At 40.3% G+C, this 22,180-nt stretch overlaps 1 protein-coding gene across 3 annotated transcripts in view; it reads left to right on the top strand.

Annotated features, from left to right (window-relative positions):
• Positions 1 to 22,180, top strand: part of CFDP1 (craniofacial development protein 1) — a 119,429-nt gene that overhangs the window by 21,214 nt on the left and 76,035 nt on the right. For all 3 annotated transcript variants that reach the window (XM_042918162.1, XM_042918161.1, XM_042918160.1), the window contains exon 5: positions 1,711 to 1,830. In XM_042918162.1, the coding sequence (XP_042774096.1) occupies positions 1,711 to 1,830 (120 nt within the window). The remainder of the gene's footprint in view (positions 1 to 1,710; positions 1,831 to 22,180) is intronic.

The raw sequence follows: 22,180 nt of genomic DNA, 5'->3' as shown, positions 1-22,180 counted from the left end.
TGGAAAAGTGACTTAACTCCTTAGATTTCCTGTTTCTTGCTCATGAAATGTAAATGTGTCAGCCATTGCAACAGAAACGCTGTGTGACAAACCATCCCCAAAACTCTGGTATACAACAAGCGTTTGTTCGTTGCCTGTGTGTTTCTGAGTATCTGGGGTTCAGCTGATCTGGATTTGGCTCTAAGCTGCTTGTTGGATTCAGATCTGCAGTGTGTGTCTTTCAGCCATCTTGGACCAGCTTGAGGCGTATTCTTCTTATGGGGCCAAACGCAGGGAACTGAAGGGGCAAGTGAGAGAGCACAGACACGTTAAACCTTTTCCTGTCAGACATCTCATTGACCATTGAAGCGTGTGCCCAAGCTCAACATCAGGGGGTTAGACAAGTTTCTTCTTGCTTAACAGGAAAGGAGTGTATATTTGCTGAATGATGATCTAATCTGTGGTATAAATTCTCTGTCCTGTTTTTGACTCTTGACTCTCATTACTGAGAAGTTCATTGGGAGAGTAGAGAGATACACCCATTAAGCCTGATAAAGAGTAAGGTAGGACCAGATTTTGGAGGGTCTTGAATGGGAGGTTTGGCAATTTATATTTGATCCTCTGAGTAATACTGAGCCATCGCAAGAATGTGGGCAGGCGAGTAACAGAAGGTAGTGTTGCTTTAAGTCACCCCTCAAGATTAACTTGCCAGTCTTTCCCGGTGAAGATTCTCAATACAGAACTCTCCAACTCTTACTCTGTGCCGCTTGAGTAGGTGACACAGCGCTGAATGCAGGAATGAGATGGCTCTCAATAAGAAACCTTGCTTCTGCTCCCAAGAAGCCTGGATGGAAGGAGAGAAGAGACAGGCTTACATTCCTGCAAAGATGGACTTTATTGGATTCACCTGCCATTATTCTTGGCCAATTTACTGGAGGACCTGGTTGAACATTTAGAGTACGATGACCTTAATCTTGGGCCCTCCTACAGATAGATTGGAATTTAAACAAAATTCCTCAGATGTTTTTATTGACTTGGCAAGACCGAGCAGGCATTAGACACTTCTCTCTTTAGCGGAGATTTCAGACAGTGTAAATAACCCTATTTGATCCTTTTAGGACTCAGTTTTGTTGAGGACCATTTTTCCAGGTTTGACATTGGACAGGATTTCTCAATCCTGTAGCTTTTTTCCACTCCCAAATGGGTGTTGATCTAGCCAGTTTTAAGGTATTTTGTTTCATCTTTCAGTTATTTTAGCTGTAAAATAGGAGCATTCTGCGGAGTATTTCCAATTGTTTATACTGTTGCTCTTCTTGAAATAATGTAGTGTTTTCCTCCCGAATATTCCATCTCCCTATTCCAACTTTTACTAGACCTTTAAATATGAGTCCTCATCTCCACGTGAGGTGAGTGGCAGAGCCTTCTCAGCCATCATGTCGGTAGCCACAGGGGCTGTGAGTCAGCAGTGACTGCGGGAGCGTGTGGCCTTCTGGCAGAAGTAATGGAGGGGTTTTTAGGGACATGAGGTACATTTGTTGTTGTTCACTTAGTAAGGGAAAAATGCCTTTCTTTAGAACTGTTGTAGTGGACTTGAATCAGAAACCTCACTCAGTAGCCAGAACTCATCGTAAGCTCAGTGGGTGTTTTCCTTTCTTAGTGTCATTTATTCCCCTTAGATTTTGTTTCTCTCTTTTTATTCTTCTTGTAAACTTGACATCTGCTTCCTTGCAGGGTGACTAAGGAAGTGGATGCTACATCTAAAGAAGCCAAATCTTTCTTCAAGCAAAACGAGAAAGAAAAGCCACAGGCGGCTGGCCCCGCAGCTGTGCCGCCGCTCCCTGCGGGGTCCGGGTGAGTGTCCTGCTCTCGGGCTCAGGTGCGCCTGGCGGCTGGTGAAGCGGCTTTCAGGACACGGACCCCCTTTAGCTCGTGGGACTCGCTTCCCCACAGCAGGAATTCTGCTGCCGCTTTGCCTTTCCTGAAATAGTCGCCAAAATGGAAGATGCAAAGGAAAATTAGCCTTAGGTTTCTCGTTTGATTCCAGCCTGAAAAAAGTGCTGATTTCCAGTGTTGACCACAGAGCTGAACATGTAGTAGACTTTACTTTTAAAAATCATTTTTGTATGAAAATATCAGCAGTTTATTAGAACTTCTAGTGGAAATTGGGCTAAGGTACTCGGTCCCATCCCCCAAGGACCTCAAAGGAACATAGGAAGGTCAAAGCTGATTTACAAATAATTCTGTTAACGCGTTGTCAGGAACTTAATAATTTTTCTTTCTTCATATTTTCCATATTACTTGAGTTATTTTTAGCTGAAGAGTTGAATGTTTTCCTTTGGAGGAAATAAAAATTCCCTTCCTCTTAACATGTATGTAAGATGTAAAGCATCACGGCCAGTATGAGAAGGCAGGGCGCTTAGCATACAGGCACGGGAATGCAGATCCCGGCCCGGGGCCAGTGCCCATCGGCCAGCCGCTGACTTCTGTGGGAAGGCCTGTGTCCTGGAGGGTTTGAGGTGGAACAGGTCACTTCCAGGGGCTTCTCCGACCCTTCCCTCCCTAAACATACCTACCTATCTCGTCGCTACGAACGGTAAAGTTTTGTCTGGGTTTTTACATTAAAAAACAAAAATTGTCGGTTTTCTTATCAGACTATGGGCTTTTCTAGGACTGTCCTTTCTCATCTTTGCAGCCCTGGCCCCAGACAGTGCTGTGTAACCGGGTGTGTGCTCATCTAGGTTGCGCTTACCCAGAAGCAGACCCTGAGACAAAGGTTTGAGTACGAGCCATTGATGTGAGAGGTGACTCCAGGGCTTCTGGAAGGAGGTGGGAAAGGCTGAGAATGCAGCCTGGCCGGGATGTATGTTCTAGCAGGTTACTGCCGGTAGTGGCTGGTACTCACTTGGTTTTGCTAGGCATCTCAGGATGGGGGTGAACAGCTCAGAGAGGGCGAGGAGACTGGAATAGTTACCCTCTGGCTTCCACCTGTCACTGGCTCAGGGCTGCTTCTGCATGCCCGCCGCCCTCAGGCTGTGAGCTCAGGTGCTTGAGGAAGATCCTGCTCTCCAGGTGTGCCGTGATGGTGAGCACGAGGACGTGGCCGGGCCGTGTCCGCATCCGCCCCGGCCTCTTTATCTGCTCCTTATTCCATGTGTTTCTCTCCCACTGGAGCGAGTGGGTACCAGAAGTCATGTAGCAGTTACACCGAAACCTGAGAAGGAAAGGGATTTGAGAGCTTGCTACCACGGCGGAAACGACGTGAACAGAGTGATGTGAGCAGAGTTCTCCACACTGGCCCTGTTAATATTTTAGGCCAGTAGCTTTCAAGCTATGGTTTGCAATCATTGTTCAAAAGAAACTGGGGCTCCTGGGTGGCTTAGTCATTTAAGCAATTGACTCTTGATCTCAGCTCAGGTTTTGATCTCTCAGGGTCATGAGTTCAAGCCCCGCATTGGGCTCCACACCCAGCAAGGAGCCTACTTAAAAAAAAAAAGAAAGAAAGAAAGAAAGAAAGAAAATGGGATAAAAAAAATATCATACTGTATTACATGGTAAGTATTGTTTCATAAAATTTTTATTTTGGTTATTGATGCACCTATGCTGAGTGACAAATGATATTTTTAGTGCGGGTTGAGATTTAAAAAAATGTGAGGCTCTAGGCTGAAACAGCATGTTTTTAGCCTTATAATTGTTAAATTGTTTGAAAGGGATTCTCTTCAGACCAGTAGCTTTCAGACTTTATTGACTGCCACTCACAGTAAGGAATACATTTTACAGTACTCTGTACTATGCTCGTAAATATAGGTGTGTAAGAAAGTGAAATAAAGTTTGGTGAAATATTTACCTGTACGACGTATGGTGAATTCTGATTTTCTGTTTTACATGATTGTGTATCATAAGTGTCATTTAAAATGTCATGGGCCACTGAACTGATTTCAGAATCTATAATCTGAATTGACAGATACTCCAAGTTACATAGACAGTCTTCTGCAGGTTTTACTTGGGTTACCAGGCTTATGTCTGGTATTAGTAAACGGTGTCTCTTGCATTTATTAAGTGTTACTGTAAAAGTTACCTGTGGATCAAGTACCAGGTAGAAATGCAAAGTTTCTTGTACCTTGGCGTCCTAGTGTAGTTCATTTCACCTAGCACAATTTTTACTTCTAATCGCTTGGTATTTCTTTAAATAATCCCCTATTGATGCTTAGAGATTCTCCTTGGAAACTGTGTGTGTTTCAGAAAACACTCTGTTACTATAATTACGAAGATAACTAGAGGAGGGAGAAAGTGGGAGCTTAACAGGGTCATCTTGTTTAAGTCACTAAGTCACTCATGGAAATCTCACAGCATTCTATATCCATGCCTTCCTTTCTTAGAAAGAGCTAATAGCTCTCAAGGATAAATTGCTGAGATGGTATCTGTATCAGGGAGACCCAGCAGGAAACAGATGGCATTGTCAAAGTAGGGTGCTTTGAGGAGAGTTTAATAACTCACAAAGTGATGAAAAACCACAGGGATGGAATAGTATGGTGAGCCTGGGGCTAGTAAGAATGAGGCTCCATTACCTCCCCTAGACCTAAAGGGGGCAAAGGGGGAACAGTTTTGATACTGGAGGCAGGGAGGGCCTCCTGATGGGAGCTGAGACCTTCACTTGAGCAATGGATTCTCCAGGGGGAAGCCAGGGACATAAATACCCAGATCTCTCACTCCTCCTTCTCTCCCATCTCTTACCAGGGCATTCCATTCTGATACTTGTTAAAATGGTTAGGAAAACTCACTCGGGATTATTGCAGCAAGTGTCAAGACTACCACAATAACGTAGAGAGATTGGGCTCAGCTGCCAGTACAGCAAAGACAGTTGGGAATTTATGGCCAGGGAGCCAGGATGAGGGCAGTGGAGAGGGTGTCAGAGGATGGAATTACTAAGAGACACCAGGGATAGGGAGATTCTCGCTAAGCCGACCTAACGGGATTCTTGCTGAAGGCAGGCCGAGTGCTTACACATCAAGGCTGGGGAATGAAGAGCTTCATCAGATACCAAGAGTGGGGAATTCTCTTAAAGCAGGCCTAGCAGGATTTTTGCTAAAATTGGGCTAAATTGCTCAGATACAAGCCCAACAAGGATTGGAGCCGAGATTGAGGCCTCGTTGAGGAGAGGGCTCAAAGGAACCTGACTAGGTTTGAAGAAGAAGAGGGTCTCTCTCCGGCTGTCCATAAATGACAGCATCTGGGGCAGAGAACAGAAGTATAGACAGAATGTGGAAGGGCCTACAGGTAAAACGCTTTTCATTAGATGAACAGACTGCTGACTCCTTTATGAAAGGGTCAGGTAAAATTTAATTAAAATCTGTTTCTTTGAGTGCTGTAATGGAATGTAACAGATTACAAGAATGTGTCTGCCTGGGTAAACAACGTGTTTAGAGTTGTATGTGAAAATGGGGACACATTTAATTCTGATGTATTACACCTTGAATTTCTAAATAAATCCAGGAGATGGCCTTCAAGGTTGGCGTGATCATCTTCCTGAAATGTATCTCAGAAAGCTTCTCCAGTTGTAATTGTACTTGGGGAAAGATGGTCAAGAGGAATTCATCTGATCTGGAGGGTCTACGTGGGCACATTTTATCAGTGCAAGATACTAGTATCTGTTGCCGGCCGTGTGTGCCTGGCATGGGAAGTCTTTTCAGGAGAAGAATCTGTAGGAATAATCCAGTTGATTAAAGAAAATCATTGTAATACTTTTTGCAGATGTTTTCCATTTTCATTTTTGGAGTTGCTTCAGTTTATAGATTTGTCCAACAAAAACACTTTATTTGTTTATTTTCCTTCTCTCTAAACAGATTTAAGCAATACAGGAAAACCAGAGCAGGAGGGTAAAACATCCTGTCTCACATCCTTTGCTAGCAAGTAAGAACAGATTCACAGGAGCAAATGTTTGTAACTGAAAATGCATTTCCTCTACATGTTTAAAATAGCACACTGCTTGGGCTATAAAAAGCCAAAGTTTGTGCTTTGGGAATGAAGTAAACCAAACACCCAATTTTAATTAGAGGCAGGAATCAGAGATGATAAGAAGCGTTCTCTACAGTTGGTCGTAGAAAGCCCAGTACTCTGCTTAGCGTGTCTAAATTTCCACAGTTCTATTGTTCTAACCTCTTGATCCATTTCTTGCCCTCCGCTCCTCCTGCCAGCCCCCCAGTCTCCTGCCCTAGCCCTCATTCCGGCATCGATGACCCTTTGAATCCAGCTTTCATGGGTATTTGGCTGGGTCGGCCTTCACCCCCACATTTACTACTTGCTTTCAACCCTAACATTTATTACTCACCTCTTCCAGCAGTAGGTTGCTAGCAGGCTCTCAGACTTGTACAGGTTTATAATCCTAGCTGCAAGGTATCACCTTATTTCATTAAGGGCTTACTATTTAGTTGCCTCCTTATAGATTGGGAATGGCCTGAAGCAATAAAACATAAGAGTGAAAAACATTGTTTTCCCATATAGTTTTGTCTTCTTGTTCTATTGAGACTATTGAGAAAACAAACAAACAAACAAAAAAAAGACCTTACTATTGAAGTCTCCCTCGACATCGTGGATTGTGCCAGTTTAGCAACAATTGCCCCGAGATAGAAGAGTCAGAATTGCTCATAGTGTCCTGCTGAAGGTAGAAGACCCAGACTAAAGACCTGGGAAGACAGTTGTTCCTGACTGTTCCTGTGGTTTGTCCGTGTTCAGTGTGTTTGACCAGTTGGTCCCCAGGAGCCTTTAATCCATGCATCGTTCTGCCTGCCTGAGCAGGTGATCTCGTCTTCTCCCAGCCTCTTGGACCGGAGCTAACATTAACATGACCTTGTTGGCTTTTAAGTTTTTACATTTTTCAATACATAGTATTCTGGTAGAGAGCATTGAACATTTCACTTAAAGTAACCAAAAGTAGGCATAACCACAATATTAGGTGGAAATGTTTTTAATTTTTATCTGAATCTCTTGTAGTGATCAATCAGACCTCTGATTTATGTTCTTCTGTGTTTAAGCCCTTTTACTTTTAAAGGAATTGCTTTCATGTTGAGCATTTCAAAGCTAGATCTGATTTCACTTGTTTTCACTAACAGAGAAGAAAGGACCTCCAAGTTATTCACTGCAGAGGTGTTTATATCAACAACAATAAAAACGACCAGCTACCTCACAAATCTGACTTTACCTCCTGGTTTGATGCCCTTGTGAAATGTCTGATCAGGGGGCACGTGCCCATGTTCCTGGTGGACAGAGGTACACAGTGAGGTTACTAATAATGCCTAGAGAATGGCCACTCCAAGAAGAGGAAAATCAGCTTGTTTCGAAAGAGTAAATATTATGAGTAAGGGCTTATTTGTAATTATTATAATAATAATTAAGATACTTAGAACAAAGTGGGTATTCCAGCAGACATGGTCTGTGATATTGTTTAGTCTTTAGGAGAACAAACAGTATTAGTCAATTTAATGATTTAAAATTGGATGTGCCTTATTTATTTATTTTTATTTTTTAATGTTTATTTACATTTGAGAGAGAGAGAGTGAGAGAGAAACACAGAGCATGAGCAGGGGAGGGGCAGAGAGAGAGGGAGACACGGATTCTGAAGCAGGCTCCAGGCTCTGGGCTGTCCGCACAGAGCCTGATGGGGCCTTGAAGTCGCAAGGCTTGAGATGATGACCTGAGCTGAAGTCGAACACTCAACCGACTGAGCCACCCAGGTGCCCCTTTTTCTTTTTAAAAACCGCTTTTATAAGCTGTTTTTATTTACTCATCTGTTTAAATTCTACACGTCACTGGTTTTTAGCATGGTCACAGAGTTGTGCCCTCGAGAGGCTATGCAGCCACGATAATTTCCATCACCCCAGGAAAGAAAAGCAGTCCCTCTCCCTTCCCATTTCTCTCCCACACACCTCGGCAGCCACCACTCCCATCTGCTGTGTGTCTAGGTTGCCTGTTTGGATATTTTACACAGTTGGAGCCATACAGTATTTGCCCTTTTGTGTCTGGCTTCTTTGACTTAGCATAATGTTTTCAAGTTTCATTCATGTTTCTGTGCTGTGTTCCTTTTTATGGTCGAATAGCACTCCATGGTATGAATATACCACATTTTGTTTATCCATTCGTTAGTTGATAGACGTAGAATTGTTTCCACTTTTTGGCTATTAAAAATAACGTGTCTGTGAACATTCATGTGCAGGTTTTTGTGTGGACATGTGGTTTTATTTCACTTGGGTATATATCTGGGTGTGGAATTGCTTGGTCATGTTGGTTGGACATGCTCTTGAATAGGAGAATGAGCAATAAGAGAAAAATCCAGGAATGTTACCGAAGGGTGGGTGCCATGGGTGCCCAGATTTCTTCCACGGTAATTTCTTTGAAGCATGAACTGTTCTGTACGTAAGCTCTGGCTGTTAGAAACAAGATCAGTGGAAAACTGTGAAGTTCAGTAATACTACTAAAGCGATGACTAGAAAAAAAAATGAGGCAGTTTCCTTCTGTCTTAATTCTAGAAGTAGGGAGAGGGATTTAAGCCTTTTGATTTGTTCCCACAGCCAACTCCAAGCTTTCTACTTAGTGAGATTTCCTGTTTGATGATAATTTGGGATTTGTAGTTTAGTTTAGTTTAGACTCAGGGCTGGCCCTGTTCTTATTTTATTGCTGTTTGTAAATAGATGTTCTTGACCTTCCCACTGACTTTTGAATTTAACTTTGTTATTCTTAGTGGTTGTGGTGCTGCTAGTAGGAGGTGTTCAGAAATGTGTGGTGAGATATTTTGGTTGTCACAAGACTTGAGGAGACCACTGGTACTTAGTGGGTGGGGTTCAGGAATACTAAATATCTGCAGTGCTTAGGACAGTTTGTACAGAGAAGAATTTTCTTTTCCAAAATGCCAACAGTGTGCCCTTTGAGACACGCTGTTTTAGGGAGCTGAAGTCCCTTGGTTATATAACTACTGGGCTTTTCTTCAGTTTCTAGTTTGAGACTCCATTCCAGGGCAGGCATTCACAAACTGGCAGTTCGTGGACCAAGTCTGTCCGTAGATGTTTTTATTCGGCCATTATTTAAAAATCAGGAGAGTTGACATAAAAATCTGGGTTCCTGGCTTTTCTTGAGAAATGAGAAGTCGTGCCATTGCCTTCCCTCTTTTCTTACAGCAGCAGTCAGCCAGAGCAGAATAGATGGGGTTTGCCCTTTCCTGGTGCCGACTCAGCTGCTTCATTATTTATGTCACCTGCTGGGTTCCCGTAGTCAGGAACGGGGATGACACGTTTCCCTTTAATGACCAGGTCAGTTTCCTTTGGGGACCAGTTCTTTAGATTAAATATCAGACGTATTATCTTTTGATGCTGCATGTTAAGTGTTCTTTACCTTTTTTTAAAAGGATAAATAGCTCCTATTGACAAATTACCAAATTTAAGGCACAGTGGTAAGTGTTTTATATGTATTATTTAATCTACACAAATACTTTAAGAGGTGGGTGCTAACTCTGTGCCCATTTCATAGACCAGGGAACTGAGGCCCAGGAAGGTGCCGTTAACTTGTGGAGATCTCGTAGATAATGGATGGCGGAGCCAGGATCCCAGTCCAGATCCATTTGAGACCCGAGCCTGAGCTCTTAGCCCCTGTGTTATGCAACCATTCTTTCTTACACACCTGGTTGGACTTTTTGGGGGGTAAGAAGTATCTTTTCAGCTTTATAACTGATGAGGGACTCTTTTAAAGCTATTTTGAATTTTGTAATTTTTTTAGGGAAATTGGATGACTCTTTCCTCCCTTTTCCCCTGTAGGCCTTTTCCCCATTAACTATGGCTAATCTGGGTTTCCTGTACTGTATTTCAGTCTCGTTACTATTTTAGGAGATTGCAGGGGCAGCACGTTTTTAAAAACGAGTTCGAGGTATGTTTGTACATTGATAATCTGTCAGCAGACAATGAAGCTGTGGACAAGATGCGATCAGTCAGCTGGGGTAATGGTTATTGCCGCTTCTGTCATTGGTTCGTACTGAGGGCTCAGTCCTCCATCGTAGGCAGCTGATGGGAGGGCGTTGCCAGGAGAGCCGGGTAGGGTATCTCAGTTCAGAGCATTTCTTCTGGCCGTCATTTGTTCCAGGGTAGGGCTAGCTGGAAATAGCTTTTCAGATGATATTTCAGGGACCTAGTGTGACAGTAGAAATGATTGATTCTGGCAGTGTTGGTGGTCCTGCTGTTAACTTACTTGTCAGCTCCAGAATGATGTTTTATACTGGGGCAAGACTACTCTGCACTGGACTTTTACCTTCATGTCCTTCAGTGGATGCTAAATACTCAACTTCATTCAGTTTTAACTTACTCTTAACTTGCTTTTTCAATAAACCTCCCTAGGTGTTGTAGGTATAGAGTAAATGAGTTGGCATTGAAGTGAAATTAATTATTGAAAGATTTTCCCGTAAGTAGTTGGAATATTTTGAATTTATTAAGGATTATGTCATTCACATTCTTGATTTGAAGAGATTATTCCAGGCTATTCTCAGAACCGGAGTAATTATGAATGGAGAGACTAGTAGTAGTTTTTTGGTTTCGGTTTTTGTTTTTTGTTTTTTGGTTGGGGAGAATGGTAGAATATTTGACCATTTGGGTCAAACAGTGAAGTGCCGGCCAATGTGAGCATCTAAAGCAATCTCAGACATAGAAAAGGTTTCGAAGCAAGAACATTTTTCATTTGTGGTTACTGGGATGGGGTAACCTGTGTCAGTTTGAACAGAATACCTACAGCAAATACTATGAACCTAAGAGGTGCCCCTACCGGTTTTCAAGGTTGCCTGGGGTGGAACAAATTCTAGTGTTCTTAGAAAATCCTTAGGGATTTGAACTTTATTACACAGAGCGGTCTTCTTCCTTTTGCTCTTAGTGTCGAGTCACAGTTTCAACAAGCTTCAGCAATCTTTTAAGTTTAAAAGTCAGATGTCTATACGTGTTAGAAACTTTTAAAACGTTATTTTGCTATATCCTATACCCTTTATCAGGAAAATGCTTTGGGTGCTTTGCTGGGAGTGTAGGAAAGAACAGACAGCTGAAGTTATTATGTTCACAGAGTTTTATTAAGTATGATCATTGGAAATTGATTTAGAAACAAGGTTGTGGACATCTTCATTCAAAGAGAAAACTGTGATGCTCTAGGAATGAAGTGAAACTATTTTGGTTAACTAATAAAACGCTGATGTATTGCATTGATAGTTTCATTTGCTTTAGCTTCTCTCAGTGTACGCTAGAGGGCAGAACCACCCCCCCCTCCCCCCCCAGCGGAAATGGTTCTTCTTTGGCTGCATACAAGGAACACGAAGCTTTCCTTGATTTGGTAGATTGAGTGCTTTACGTTTTTCTTGGCCTAATTAGGTTAGTCTCTTGCATGAGATTTCTAGGTACTATACAGTTTCTGCATTTTCTTTAATTAATATTTGTTTTGTTTTCAGCTCTGCCGTTGTGTTTAGAAAGTGAAAAATGGTTTTTCTTCTTTCATTTTCTTTCTTGAGATACAAAAGCTTGTATTGTATGCTTGTTTAATTACAAATAAGAAAGTAAAAATGACCCGTAGTGCCATCACTTAAGTTTTTTCAGAAAGGAGACAGTGAAATTTCCTTGCCACTTGCCTTCATTCCCAACTCCAGAGGCTAATGCAGTTTACCTTTGAACAACGTGGCATTTAGGGTTGCTGATCTCTCTAAGCAGTCAAAAATCTGTGTATAACTTTTGACTCCCCAAAAACTTAACCACTAATAGCCTGTTGTTGACCAGAAGCCTTACCGATAACATAGTCAATTAACACATATTTTATATGCTACATGAATTACATACTATATCTTACCATAAAATAAGCTAGAGAAAAGAAAGTGTTAAGAAAATCATAAGGGAAAAAATGCATTTATAGTACTTTACTGTAAAAACACTGCGTATAAATGAACCTGTGTGGTTCAAATGCGTGTTGTTCAAGGTTGTTCAGTATAGTTGCTGATTATCAGTTTTACACAGATCCTTCCACTGTGCTAATACATTGTCCTTGTATATACATGAAAACAAAAATGGACTCTGTGTTAGTCTGCAACTTGTATTTTTACTTAACTGTCTGTTTTGGGCATCGTTTCAGGTTCAGTATGAACATGTATATATTTTTTGTGCCTGCATTGTATTACATTATGTAAATATTCTATAATTTGAGTAACCATTCCCTTATTGATGAACATTTAGTTTTCCAACTTTCACAGTTACGAATAATTCTGTAGTGATCCTTGCATATGCATTTTTATGTTCTCATGCTGTTATTTCTGGGGGACAGATTCTTAGAAATGGGATTGCTGGGTCATCATGTATATGCAACTTAAATCCTAATAGATGTGGCCAAATAGTACCAATTTGAAGTCTCTCCAGTGTTACGTGAAAGGGCCCATTTCTACACACCATTACTGGTATTCATCAAGGTCTTCTGCACAGTCATGACATTAACTAGATTTTCGTTATGTGCTAGTTTGATTTGTGTTTCCCCTCTGAAAGCCTTTACCAAAAAGAGACTTTTCAAGAATTAAAGTAATCCTAGGATGCCTGGCTGGCTCATTTGATTAAGTGTCCAACTCTTGGTTTTGGCTCAGGTCATGATCTCACAGTTTGTGAGTTCAAGTCCTGAGTTATGCTTGGGATCCTCTCCACCCCCTCCCGCCCCTCCCCCACTCATTCTCTCCTCTCTCTCTTTCTCTCTCTCTCTCTCCTCAAAATAAATAAATGAATAAACTTTAAAAGAATTAAACTACTGCTATATTTCTGTGTATTTGCCAAATGTTACAGAAAGAATAAATTAAGATTTGAGTATCACCTATAGGTAGTCTCCATACTGTATCAAATCATCAAAGTTAGTTAATTCTCAGTCATCTAGGAGTTCAGGTAAAAATCTGAATTTTATAAACACTGAGAGAAATTGTGAGCCAGCTTAGGAACTGATCTATATTATAGATATGTATAATATATACATAAGATATACATAGATCTGTAATATAGATATATATAATTATCTATATTATAGATCAATTAAAATGCTTTGTGCGGTTTCTTTCTTAGGTCCTTAATGTTGGAAGTTACTATTCCCAAATGTTTTAAAGACAGTGAAGAATGTTACTTATCCTAAGCATAGCAATCGGTGATTCTTATTTTCTGATCAGGTTCTGATACAGGCATCTTGCTGCCATTTCATGGAAGGTTATGATTACATAGAAAGTTTTATATTAGGTAAATATTTTAATTTTGATCGGGGAATTTTTCTTATGGGAGAGGCCAAGCAGCTGTGTTCTAATTATTTTGGTCAGGGATTGAAAATCAATCTGATCTGAAGTCCAGCACTTACTGTATTCATTTGCTTAGCCTTGGATTCTTGCCAAAACCTTTACCCAAGGGAACCTATGATAAATTTAAGCTGAAATAACTTAAGACTTCTAAACTAGGTTAATATTTCTGTATCATTGTGAAAATGGAAGATTCCAGACCAGCATTCATCTTCAGGTCTAGTAATTTTAGATGCATATGACCATAAAAAGTCACAGCCTTTTGATTATTAGCCTCTCCTTGAATTTGAAATGTACAATTTCAGTAGCTGCTAATTTGTGAATGAGCAGGAAAAACTCATGTGTTGCCTTTGCTTCTGCTTTAAACTGGAATCTTTTAGCCCAGTTGCTTGTGAGATGGTGAGCTGAGAGAGGGAGATGCCAAAGGAGGAGAGTTTTCTCTACAGTTAGATAGTGACTTGTTTGGACCAGAAGTGAGAATCAGATTCAAGGAATACCATGTGCAAAACACTCTTGATCTTGGCCTTTCGTCTACTGTAGCGAGCTTCAAAAAAAGATGGGAAAAGTTTCCTTTAGCACAGTAACCACAAGCATCATGTCTGCTTTCCAATTATGTTTCTGTGTTGCACTGTGGGTGAACTGAATCCAAGTTTTTATACCGTTTCAAAAAGCCATTCCAATTTCACTTTTGTTGGGCCAGTCTGGACCTCAATTTCTCAGTCTTGATGTGGTGAAGCCAGCTTTCCTATTGGGCTAACTTAGATCAGCTGTGTGTTTGACAGCATCGTGTAAGAAGGAGCCAGGCAGAATTCCAGCTGCATGAAGGGTTAGATTATAAAGTATCTGCCTTTATGAAATTGGAGTTCTATTTTTTTTAAGCTTCAGAAGAGTAGAACTTTGGTTAATACCGTAATGAAAACAAAGGATTAGTGTTTTTTAGGTATAGTATGGAGAGTTTGTGATAAAGGCTTTTATTTTCCTTACATTTTATCAGTTGCTGACGAAATTGGTTGGCAATGGAAAATCAAACACCACTCCTTTCTCCCTATGGTACTCTGTCTCAGGACACTCCCTGATAAGACTGGTACGCCTCTGAGCTTCTTACTGCCACCTTTGCTTTATTAAGGTTTTGTCAAGATTCCCGGGTGTCTTCTTTTTATGCATGTAATAATATCATTTATCTACTCTAAAGCTTTAACCATCTCTTTTATGTTGGTGATTCTCTGCTCTGACCTTCCAGTTGGCCTTTCTTCTGCGCTCCAGACCCATATTTCTTACTGCTTGCTAGAAGTTTATTCTGAATTTCCTTGACATGACATTGGTCCAACATTCAACTCATTTCCTCTGAGTGCTCCCATTTTACAGAGCTGAAGAAATGGAGCCTGTGAAGTTAAGTAGCTTGTCCACGAGAGAGAGCCTGGACTGGAATCTAAGGCTTCTTTCCAATCCATCGTGGTCATCTGCTGAGCCAAAATGCCTGTCTGTCTCTAGAGGAAAGAATGTACCGCCGTGGTTTCCTCCATCACTCAGGGCATCTTCAGTTATTTCCCTTTCTTTTCCTTGCCTCCCCACCTGCCCAATCCATTCAGTGCTTTTAATTCTGCATTCAGAATGTCTGTAGATAATCATTTCGTTTCTTTCCCTCCCTCCTCTCCCCTCTTTCTCTCTGTATTTCACCTCCATTCCCATTTGCCTTTTTTCTGGGTATTAAGCATCTATCTCTGTGTAATTGGACTGTTTTCTAAAGGTTTGGACTATTGTAATTGTTTCCTAAGTTTACTGAAAGCCTGCAATCCCTCTTCCTGTATCCATGCTACATGCCACTGCTGAGATAATTTGGCAGAGATTCAGTGTAGATTATGACACTTTCTCAAAAATTTGATACTCGTCTACCGTTAAGTTCACATTCTTTGGCCTGATATTAGTGAACGCCATACTGTAGTCAACCACACCTTGTTGGGAGTTACTCTGTTTGACAGAAAAGAGTCTTCTCTACCGATATTCTCCTCCCTCAGCTTTGTTCAACTGTTCACTCTTCTCCCCTGGTTGCCCTCATCTCTCCATCTATTGGAATTCTGCCTCTTTTTCAAGTCCCACCTCTGCCCTCCCATACTCTTCCCTGGCACACACTCTCTTTGGATTCTTATTCCACTAATGGGCCCATTAAATGTTTGACCATGAATATAGTTATTTTATTCTTTCTTATTCATGCCCTATGAAGAATAAAGTCTCTTTTAAGCTCTTCTCTTTGACTTAGATTTCTGCGGTTTAAATACAATGTGGATTCATGGCTTTTGAAAGTCCTGAAAAATTCTCAAGTCTTATCTCTTTGAATATTGCCTCTTTTGCATTGTGTCTCCTACAACTCCTATTATTAGCTTTATGTCAGCTTTATGTCTTTGCACTCTGTCCTCCATATTATTTCACTTCTCCTTGGTATTTTTTATCACATTATTTCTCTGAGTTGCCTCCTGGTTATTTCCTGTTTTTCCCATGCTGTACGTTTTCTTCAGCTGTGTCTGATCTCTCTTAATTTGTCCACTGGATTTAATTTCAGTGGCTGAGCTCTTTGTTTTTAGAAATTCTGTTTGGTTTGCTTTCAGATCTGTGTGTTCTTTTTTCCATAGGATCTTGGTTTTGGGGCTTTATTATTATTATTAATATTATTATTATTATTATTATTATTTGAGAGAGCATGTGAGGGGGAAAGGAGCAGAGGAAAAGAGAGAGAATCTCATGCAGGCTCTATGCTCAGCACATAGCCCAACGTGGGAGTCACTTCCACAACCCTGGGATCATGACCTAAGGTGAAATCAAGAGTCGAATGCTCAACTGACTTAGCTACCCAGCTGCCCCAAGGCTTTCTTTTTATATATAATCATTGTAAGTGTATACTTCTTTATAGTTCCTGTCTGATATTTCTCTTATGAGAAGTTCTTGGGGTTTTAAAGTTATCTTTATTTTATTTGTTGCCTCTCTTATGGTAGATTATTTCCTTTTGTGTTTAGTATTTTGTATTCATATTTAGCAAGGTTTTGTCTGTGGGGTGATCTCATATGGTGGAGGATGAAGTTGTATTTCTCAAAAGTGGGAGTGAATTTGTTTCTTCTAGATGCCATGACTTGGGCTAATTTTTATGTTAATTTCTTGCTTTGGACCTCCTGGAACATTTAGGTATTATCATTGAAATTAGAATTGTGAACCCCAAATCCACGTGACTCCAGGGTTTTAGTTCTTAAGAGAGACTTTCTCCCCTATCCCCCGCAACCCAGGCAGAGAGGCTTTCTTGTCTCCTCCTTGGGCTGTTAAGTGAATTTTTCCTGATCTGTCCTTTCCCTGAGCATGCATAGAGTTTCCACTTTATTTAGGATTTTAGTTCTAATTCTCCACCTCTGTAAGCCCAAGATAAGTCCTGTATGTGGATATAACAAAACCCAGGCGGAAGTTATTGAAACTTCTTCTCACTCCCCCATGGCCACTGTATCTGCTCATGTGCTACTTCTGTGGTTTTCAGTTCCTTCTTTGATCTTGATACTCTGGGGTTTCCCTTTCTTTCTTGTGAGCTTAGCTATACGTTTGAAATAATTTGGGGTATATCTAAGAATCTAGCATTTCTAGGTCTTTATTTGGAAAATGTTCAGGTTATATTAAGCATCCATTTTGCCTGAAATAGACGTTCATCATGAGCACTTTAAAGATGAATACCCTATATTGCTTTTTTTTTACGTTTTCCTGCAGCTAGTACAAAGTTGTCCATTACATTTGATGAATTTGAAATTTCCTTTTTAAAGGAAACATTTTGACCACTGTGAGCGTAGGAAGGAATACCCAGTACCTTTTAAAACCCATCAGATGATTTATCTTTCATATTAGTTATGAGCTATTGCTTCTCCTACCCAAGACCTATTGATACACATCATTAAAATACCGCATCTTAAATGTTCAGTGCTGGGGTGCCTGGGTGGCTCAGTCGGTTAAGCATCTGACTTCAGCCCCCACCCCACCCCCACCCCCGCATCAGGCTCTGTGCTGACAGCTCAGAGCCTGGAGCCAGCTTCTGATTCTGTGTCTCCCTCCCTCCCCCCTTGCCCCTCCCCCACTCTCTCTCTCTCACACACACACACACACACACTCTCTCTCTCTCTCTCTCTCTCTCTCTCAAAAATAAATGTTAAACATTTTTTTAAGAATAAATAAAATTAAATGTTCAGTGCTTTATCCTTTTGAGCTATTGACATTGCTCTGTTTGTTGGGTTTCCCTGTTCTATTTAGAAACAAAATATCTGGAAATACTTTCTGATATAATTTATAAAACATCCATGAATTTTCTTATGTGAAATTCTCTTATATCTATCTCACTTTATTTGTAACCCCCCTTTCATCTCCATCTTTCTGTTTTGAAAATCGTTATCCATCATTATTGTGGACCTTCTTTTTGTCTGTCTAGTGTCTGACCCCCTCGGAGATCTTCAAGAAAACTTGTAGATGCCACACTTTGTGGGAGGCAAGAAGCTGAAAATTCAAAACTTTTGATTTCCCACCCTTCTCAGCTCCAGTTTTTAGTTTGGAGCTTCGACTTCATGAGTCAGACATCTGCCCAAGGTAATGAACCCAGGAGTGCTGAGGCAGAGGCCAGGAGCACTGCAGATCTCGGGCCCTCCAGTGTGGGGGTCCAGGGTGGGGGAGGCCAGCTGGAGCACATACAGAGCAGCCATGACAGCTGTGTCCTCACTAGCATAGGTCTGTGGTGTGATTTGGGGACATTGTATCCAGCCTCTGAATGTAATATTTTAGCCCTCCTGGATTTTGTGAGTAACCCAGTACCTTTTTATTATGGTTATTGTTAAGCTTTTTATTTTGAGAGATTGTAGATTTACATGTAGTTGTATAAAATAATACAGAGAGATTCCTTGAGCCTTGGCCCAGTTTTCCCTTATGGAAACATCTTCTAGTGCCCCAACCAGAATAATGACATTGAGACGGTCAAGATAGAAAACATTTCCAGTCCACTAGGATCCCTCATGTTGCTTTTTTTTTTTTAATTTTTTTTTCAACGTTTTTTATTTATTTTTGGGACAGAGAGAGACAGAGCATGAACGGGGGAGGGGCAGAGAGAGAGGGAGACACAGAATCGGAAGCAGGCTCCAGGCTCCGAGCCATCAGCCCAGAGCCTGACGCGGGGCTCCAACTCACGGACCGCGAGATCGTGACCTGGCTGAAGTCGGACGCTTAACCGACTGCGCCACCCAGGCGCCCCCCTCATGTTGCTTTTATAACCACACCCACCTTCCTACTGCCCTCTGGCAACACTCATTTGTTCTCCATTTGTATAATTTTGCCATTTCAAGAATGTTTTATAAATGAAAGCATACAGTAAAAGCCTTTTAAAATTGGCTTTTTTTTCACTCTGCAAATTCATTCAGGTTGTGGTTTTTTTAGATCAGTATCTTTTATTGTTGACTAGGATCCTGTGCTATGGATGCACCACAGCTCCCTTCACTGTTCATCCACTGAAGGACGTCCGGGTTTCCTGTTCAGGCTATTACAGATAAAGTGCTATAAATATTCGTGTACAGGTTTTTGTATTGCCACTATGACAAATTACCACAAATTTAGCTGCTTACATAGCACAAATTTATTCTTTTAACTTTTTAGGCAGAAGTCCAAAATGGATCTCACTCTATTGAAATCAAAGCAGGTTTGTGTTTCTTATGATTGTAGGACTTAGATTCTCATTTCCTTGCTGCCTTGTCAGCTGTGGACCATTCCCAGCGTCAGGAGACCATCCCCATTTTTGGTTGCTGGCCCCCTTCTTCTGTTGTCAAAACCAGCAACAACTTGATTTCCCCCTCAAAGCTGTGAATCTCAACTTCTTACATCTGTTTCATCTGTCTGACCCAGCTGGGGAAGGGCCTCTGCTTTTAAGGACTCCTGTTTAACACAGGAGTGATTGGGCCCACACAGATAACCTAGGATGAATCTCCCCTATCTCAAGATCCATACTCTTAGTCACATCCCTTTTGCTGTAAATGGTAACTAATTCACAGATTTGGGCCCGGGGGTGGGGATACGGTGTGGGCATCTGTGGTAGCCCTTATTAGAATTTCATTTCTCAGAGACAGATACTCAGAGGGGTGCAGTTGCTGGGGCCAATGGTGGTTGCATATTTAGGGTTTTTTGTTTTTGTGGGTTTCTTTAATCTCAAAAAAATTATTTTAAGTAAACTCCACACCACATGTGGGGCTCGAACGCACAACCCTAAGATCAGGAGTTGCATGGTCTACTGACTGAGTCAGCCAGACACTCTACATGTTTAGTTTTTGTAAGAAACTGCCAAACTTTTCCAGAAGGGCTATACCATTTTACCTTTCCACCAGCAGTGTATAAGGGATATAATTTCTGCACATACTCATCAACATTTAGTATTGTCACCATTTTTCATTTTAGTCATTCTGATGATAGTCATTCTGATTTAGTCATTCTGAAGCATATATAGTGATGCTTCATTATGACTTCAATTTACATTTCCCTAATGTTAATGGTGTTGAACATCTTTTCAAGTGCTCTTTTGCTATCTAGATATGTTTTTTGGTGAAATGTCTGTTCATATATTTTGCCCGTTTTCTAATGGGATTGTTTGGGTTTTTACTGTTGAGTTTTAAGAGTTCTTTATATATTCTAGGTATCAGTCCTTTATCAGTTATGTGATTTGCAAATACTTTTTTTCCAGTTTGTAAGTTGTCTTATCCTTTTAAGAGGATCTTTTACAGAGCAAATATTTTAATTTTGATGAAGTCCAATTTATCAATTTTTTCCTTTTATGGATTCCACTTTTGATGTCAAGTCTAAGAATTCTTTGTCTGGCCCAAGATCCCACATATTTTCTCTTTTGCTTTTTTATAAAAGTTTTAGAGTTTTATGGTTAAGCCCATGATGCATTTTTGAGTTAATTTTTATATAATTTAGCAAGTTTAGGTCAAAGTTAATCTTTTTACCTGCGCTGCCCATTTTCCAGCACCATTTGTTGAAAAGACCATCTTTGAATTGTTTTTGCACCTTTGTCATTGAATTGCTTTTGCACTTTGGTAAAAAAAATTAGTTTGGTATATTTGTGTGGATCTATTTCTGGACTCTTACTCTTTCCATTTACATGTGTCTATCCCTCTGCCAGTACCACAGTCTTGATGACTAACGTATATAGTAAGTCTTAAAATCTGGTAGATTGACTCCTCCCACTTTATTCTTTTCAAAATTAACTATTCTGTTTCTTTTGCCTATATATATGTTTATATTTATATTTATATTTATATATTAGAATAATTATGCTTCTGTCTACAAAAATACTGGGAATTTGGTAGGAATTGCATTAAGACTTGTTACGGACTGAATTGTTTGTCCCTTCCCCAAATTCTTAGGTTCAAGCGTTAATCCTCAGTGTGAGTGTATTTTGAGATAGGGCCTTAAGGAGGTAGTTAACGTTCAATGAGTTCATAAGGGTGAGGTCTTAATCAGATAGTACCAGTATCTGATCTTGGACTTCCAGCCTCCAGAACTGTGAGAAAATAAATTTCTGTTGTTTAAGCCACCCAGTGTATGGTATTCTGTTATGGTAGCCCAAGCAGACTAATACAGACCTATATATCAATCTGAGGGGAATTGATACCTTTGCTGTGTTGAGTCTTCCAGTCTATAAACATGTTATATCCATGTCCTTCCATTCATCTAGATCTTTGATTTCTTTGATCAGCATTTTGTAGTTTTCAACCTACAAATCCTATACATGTTTTGTTAGACTTATATGTAATGTTTTTCTTTTCAGTGATTATAAATGGTACTATATTTAAATTTTCAGTGGCCACTGGTTCATTGCTAGTATATAGAAATATAATTGATTTTTGTATGTTTATCTTATGTCCTGCAACCTTGCTGAACTGTGTATTAGTACTATGAATTTTTAATCACTCCTTGGGATTTTCTGCGTAGGTAATTATTATTGCTTTTTGCTTTCTTCCCTTGTTGCACTGGCTCAAGGTTATGGCACTGTGTTGATTAAAAACAGTGAGAAGCCCTGTTCCCGGTCTTAGGGAGAAGCATTCAGTCTTTTGGTTAGCTTTAGGTGTTTTGTAGATGTTTTTAATCAAGTTGAGTAAGTTCCTCTCTACTCCTAATTTTTTCAGACTTTCATCGTGAATGGGCGTTAAATTTTGTCAAATGCTTTTTCTGTGAAGATTGATATAATCGTGTTTTTTATAACAGCTTTATTGATATGTAATTTACATACCCTACAACTCACCCATTTAAAATGTACAATTCATTAGTTTCTGTATATTCACAGAGATTTGCAAACATCATGATGGTTAATTTCAGACCATTTTCATTACCCTAAAAAGAAATCCTGCACCTGTTATCTGTCACTCCCCCATTTAGCCGTCGCTCTTCCATTTTTTCTAGCTCCCCCCCCACCAGCCTAGGCAACCATTAGACTTTCTCTCTATATGGACTTCTGTATTCTGGACATTTCATGTAAATGGTATATACAGTATGTGGCTTTGTGTCTGGCTTCTCTGAATTAGTAAAATGTTTTCAAGATTCATCCATGTTGTAGCATATTTCAATACTTTGTTTCTTTTTATTGTCAAATTTTTGACATTTTTCAGTTGATAGGCATTCACGTTGTTTCCACTTTTTGACTAGTATGAATAATGCTATGAACATTTCTACACAAGTTTTACTATGGACATCTGTTTTCATTTCTTTCGGATGGGAGGAAGTAGAATTGCATGGCCATATGGTAACTCTTTTCAGCTGAGAAACTGCCAGACTTCGCCAGGCAGTGGCTGCACTGTTTTACATTCCAACAAGCAATGTATTAGGGTTCTAGTTTCTCCA

This window comes from Panthera leo, chromosome E2 (assembly GCF_018350215.1).
Source record: "Panthera leo isolate Ple1 chromosome E2, P.leo_Ple1_pat1.1, whole genome shotgun sequence".
Taxonomy (NCBI): domain Eukaryota; kingdom Metazoa; phylum Chordata; class Mammalia; order Carnivora; family Felidae; genus Panthera; species Panthera leo.
This window is presented reverse-complemented; position numbering and strand designations above follow the sequence as displayed.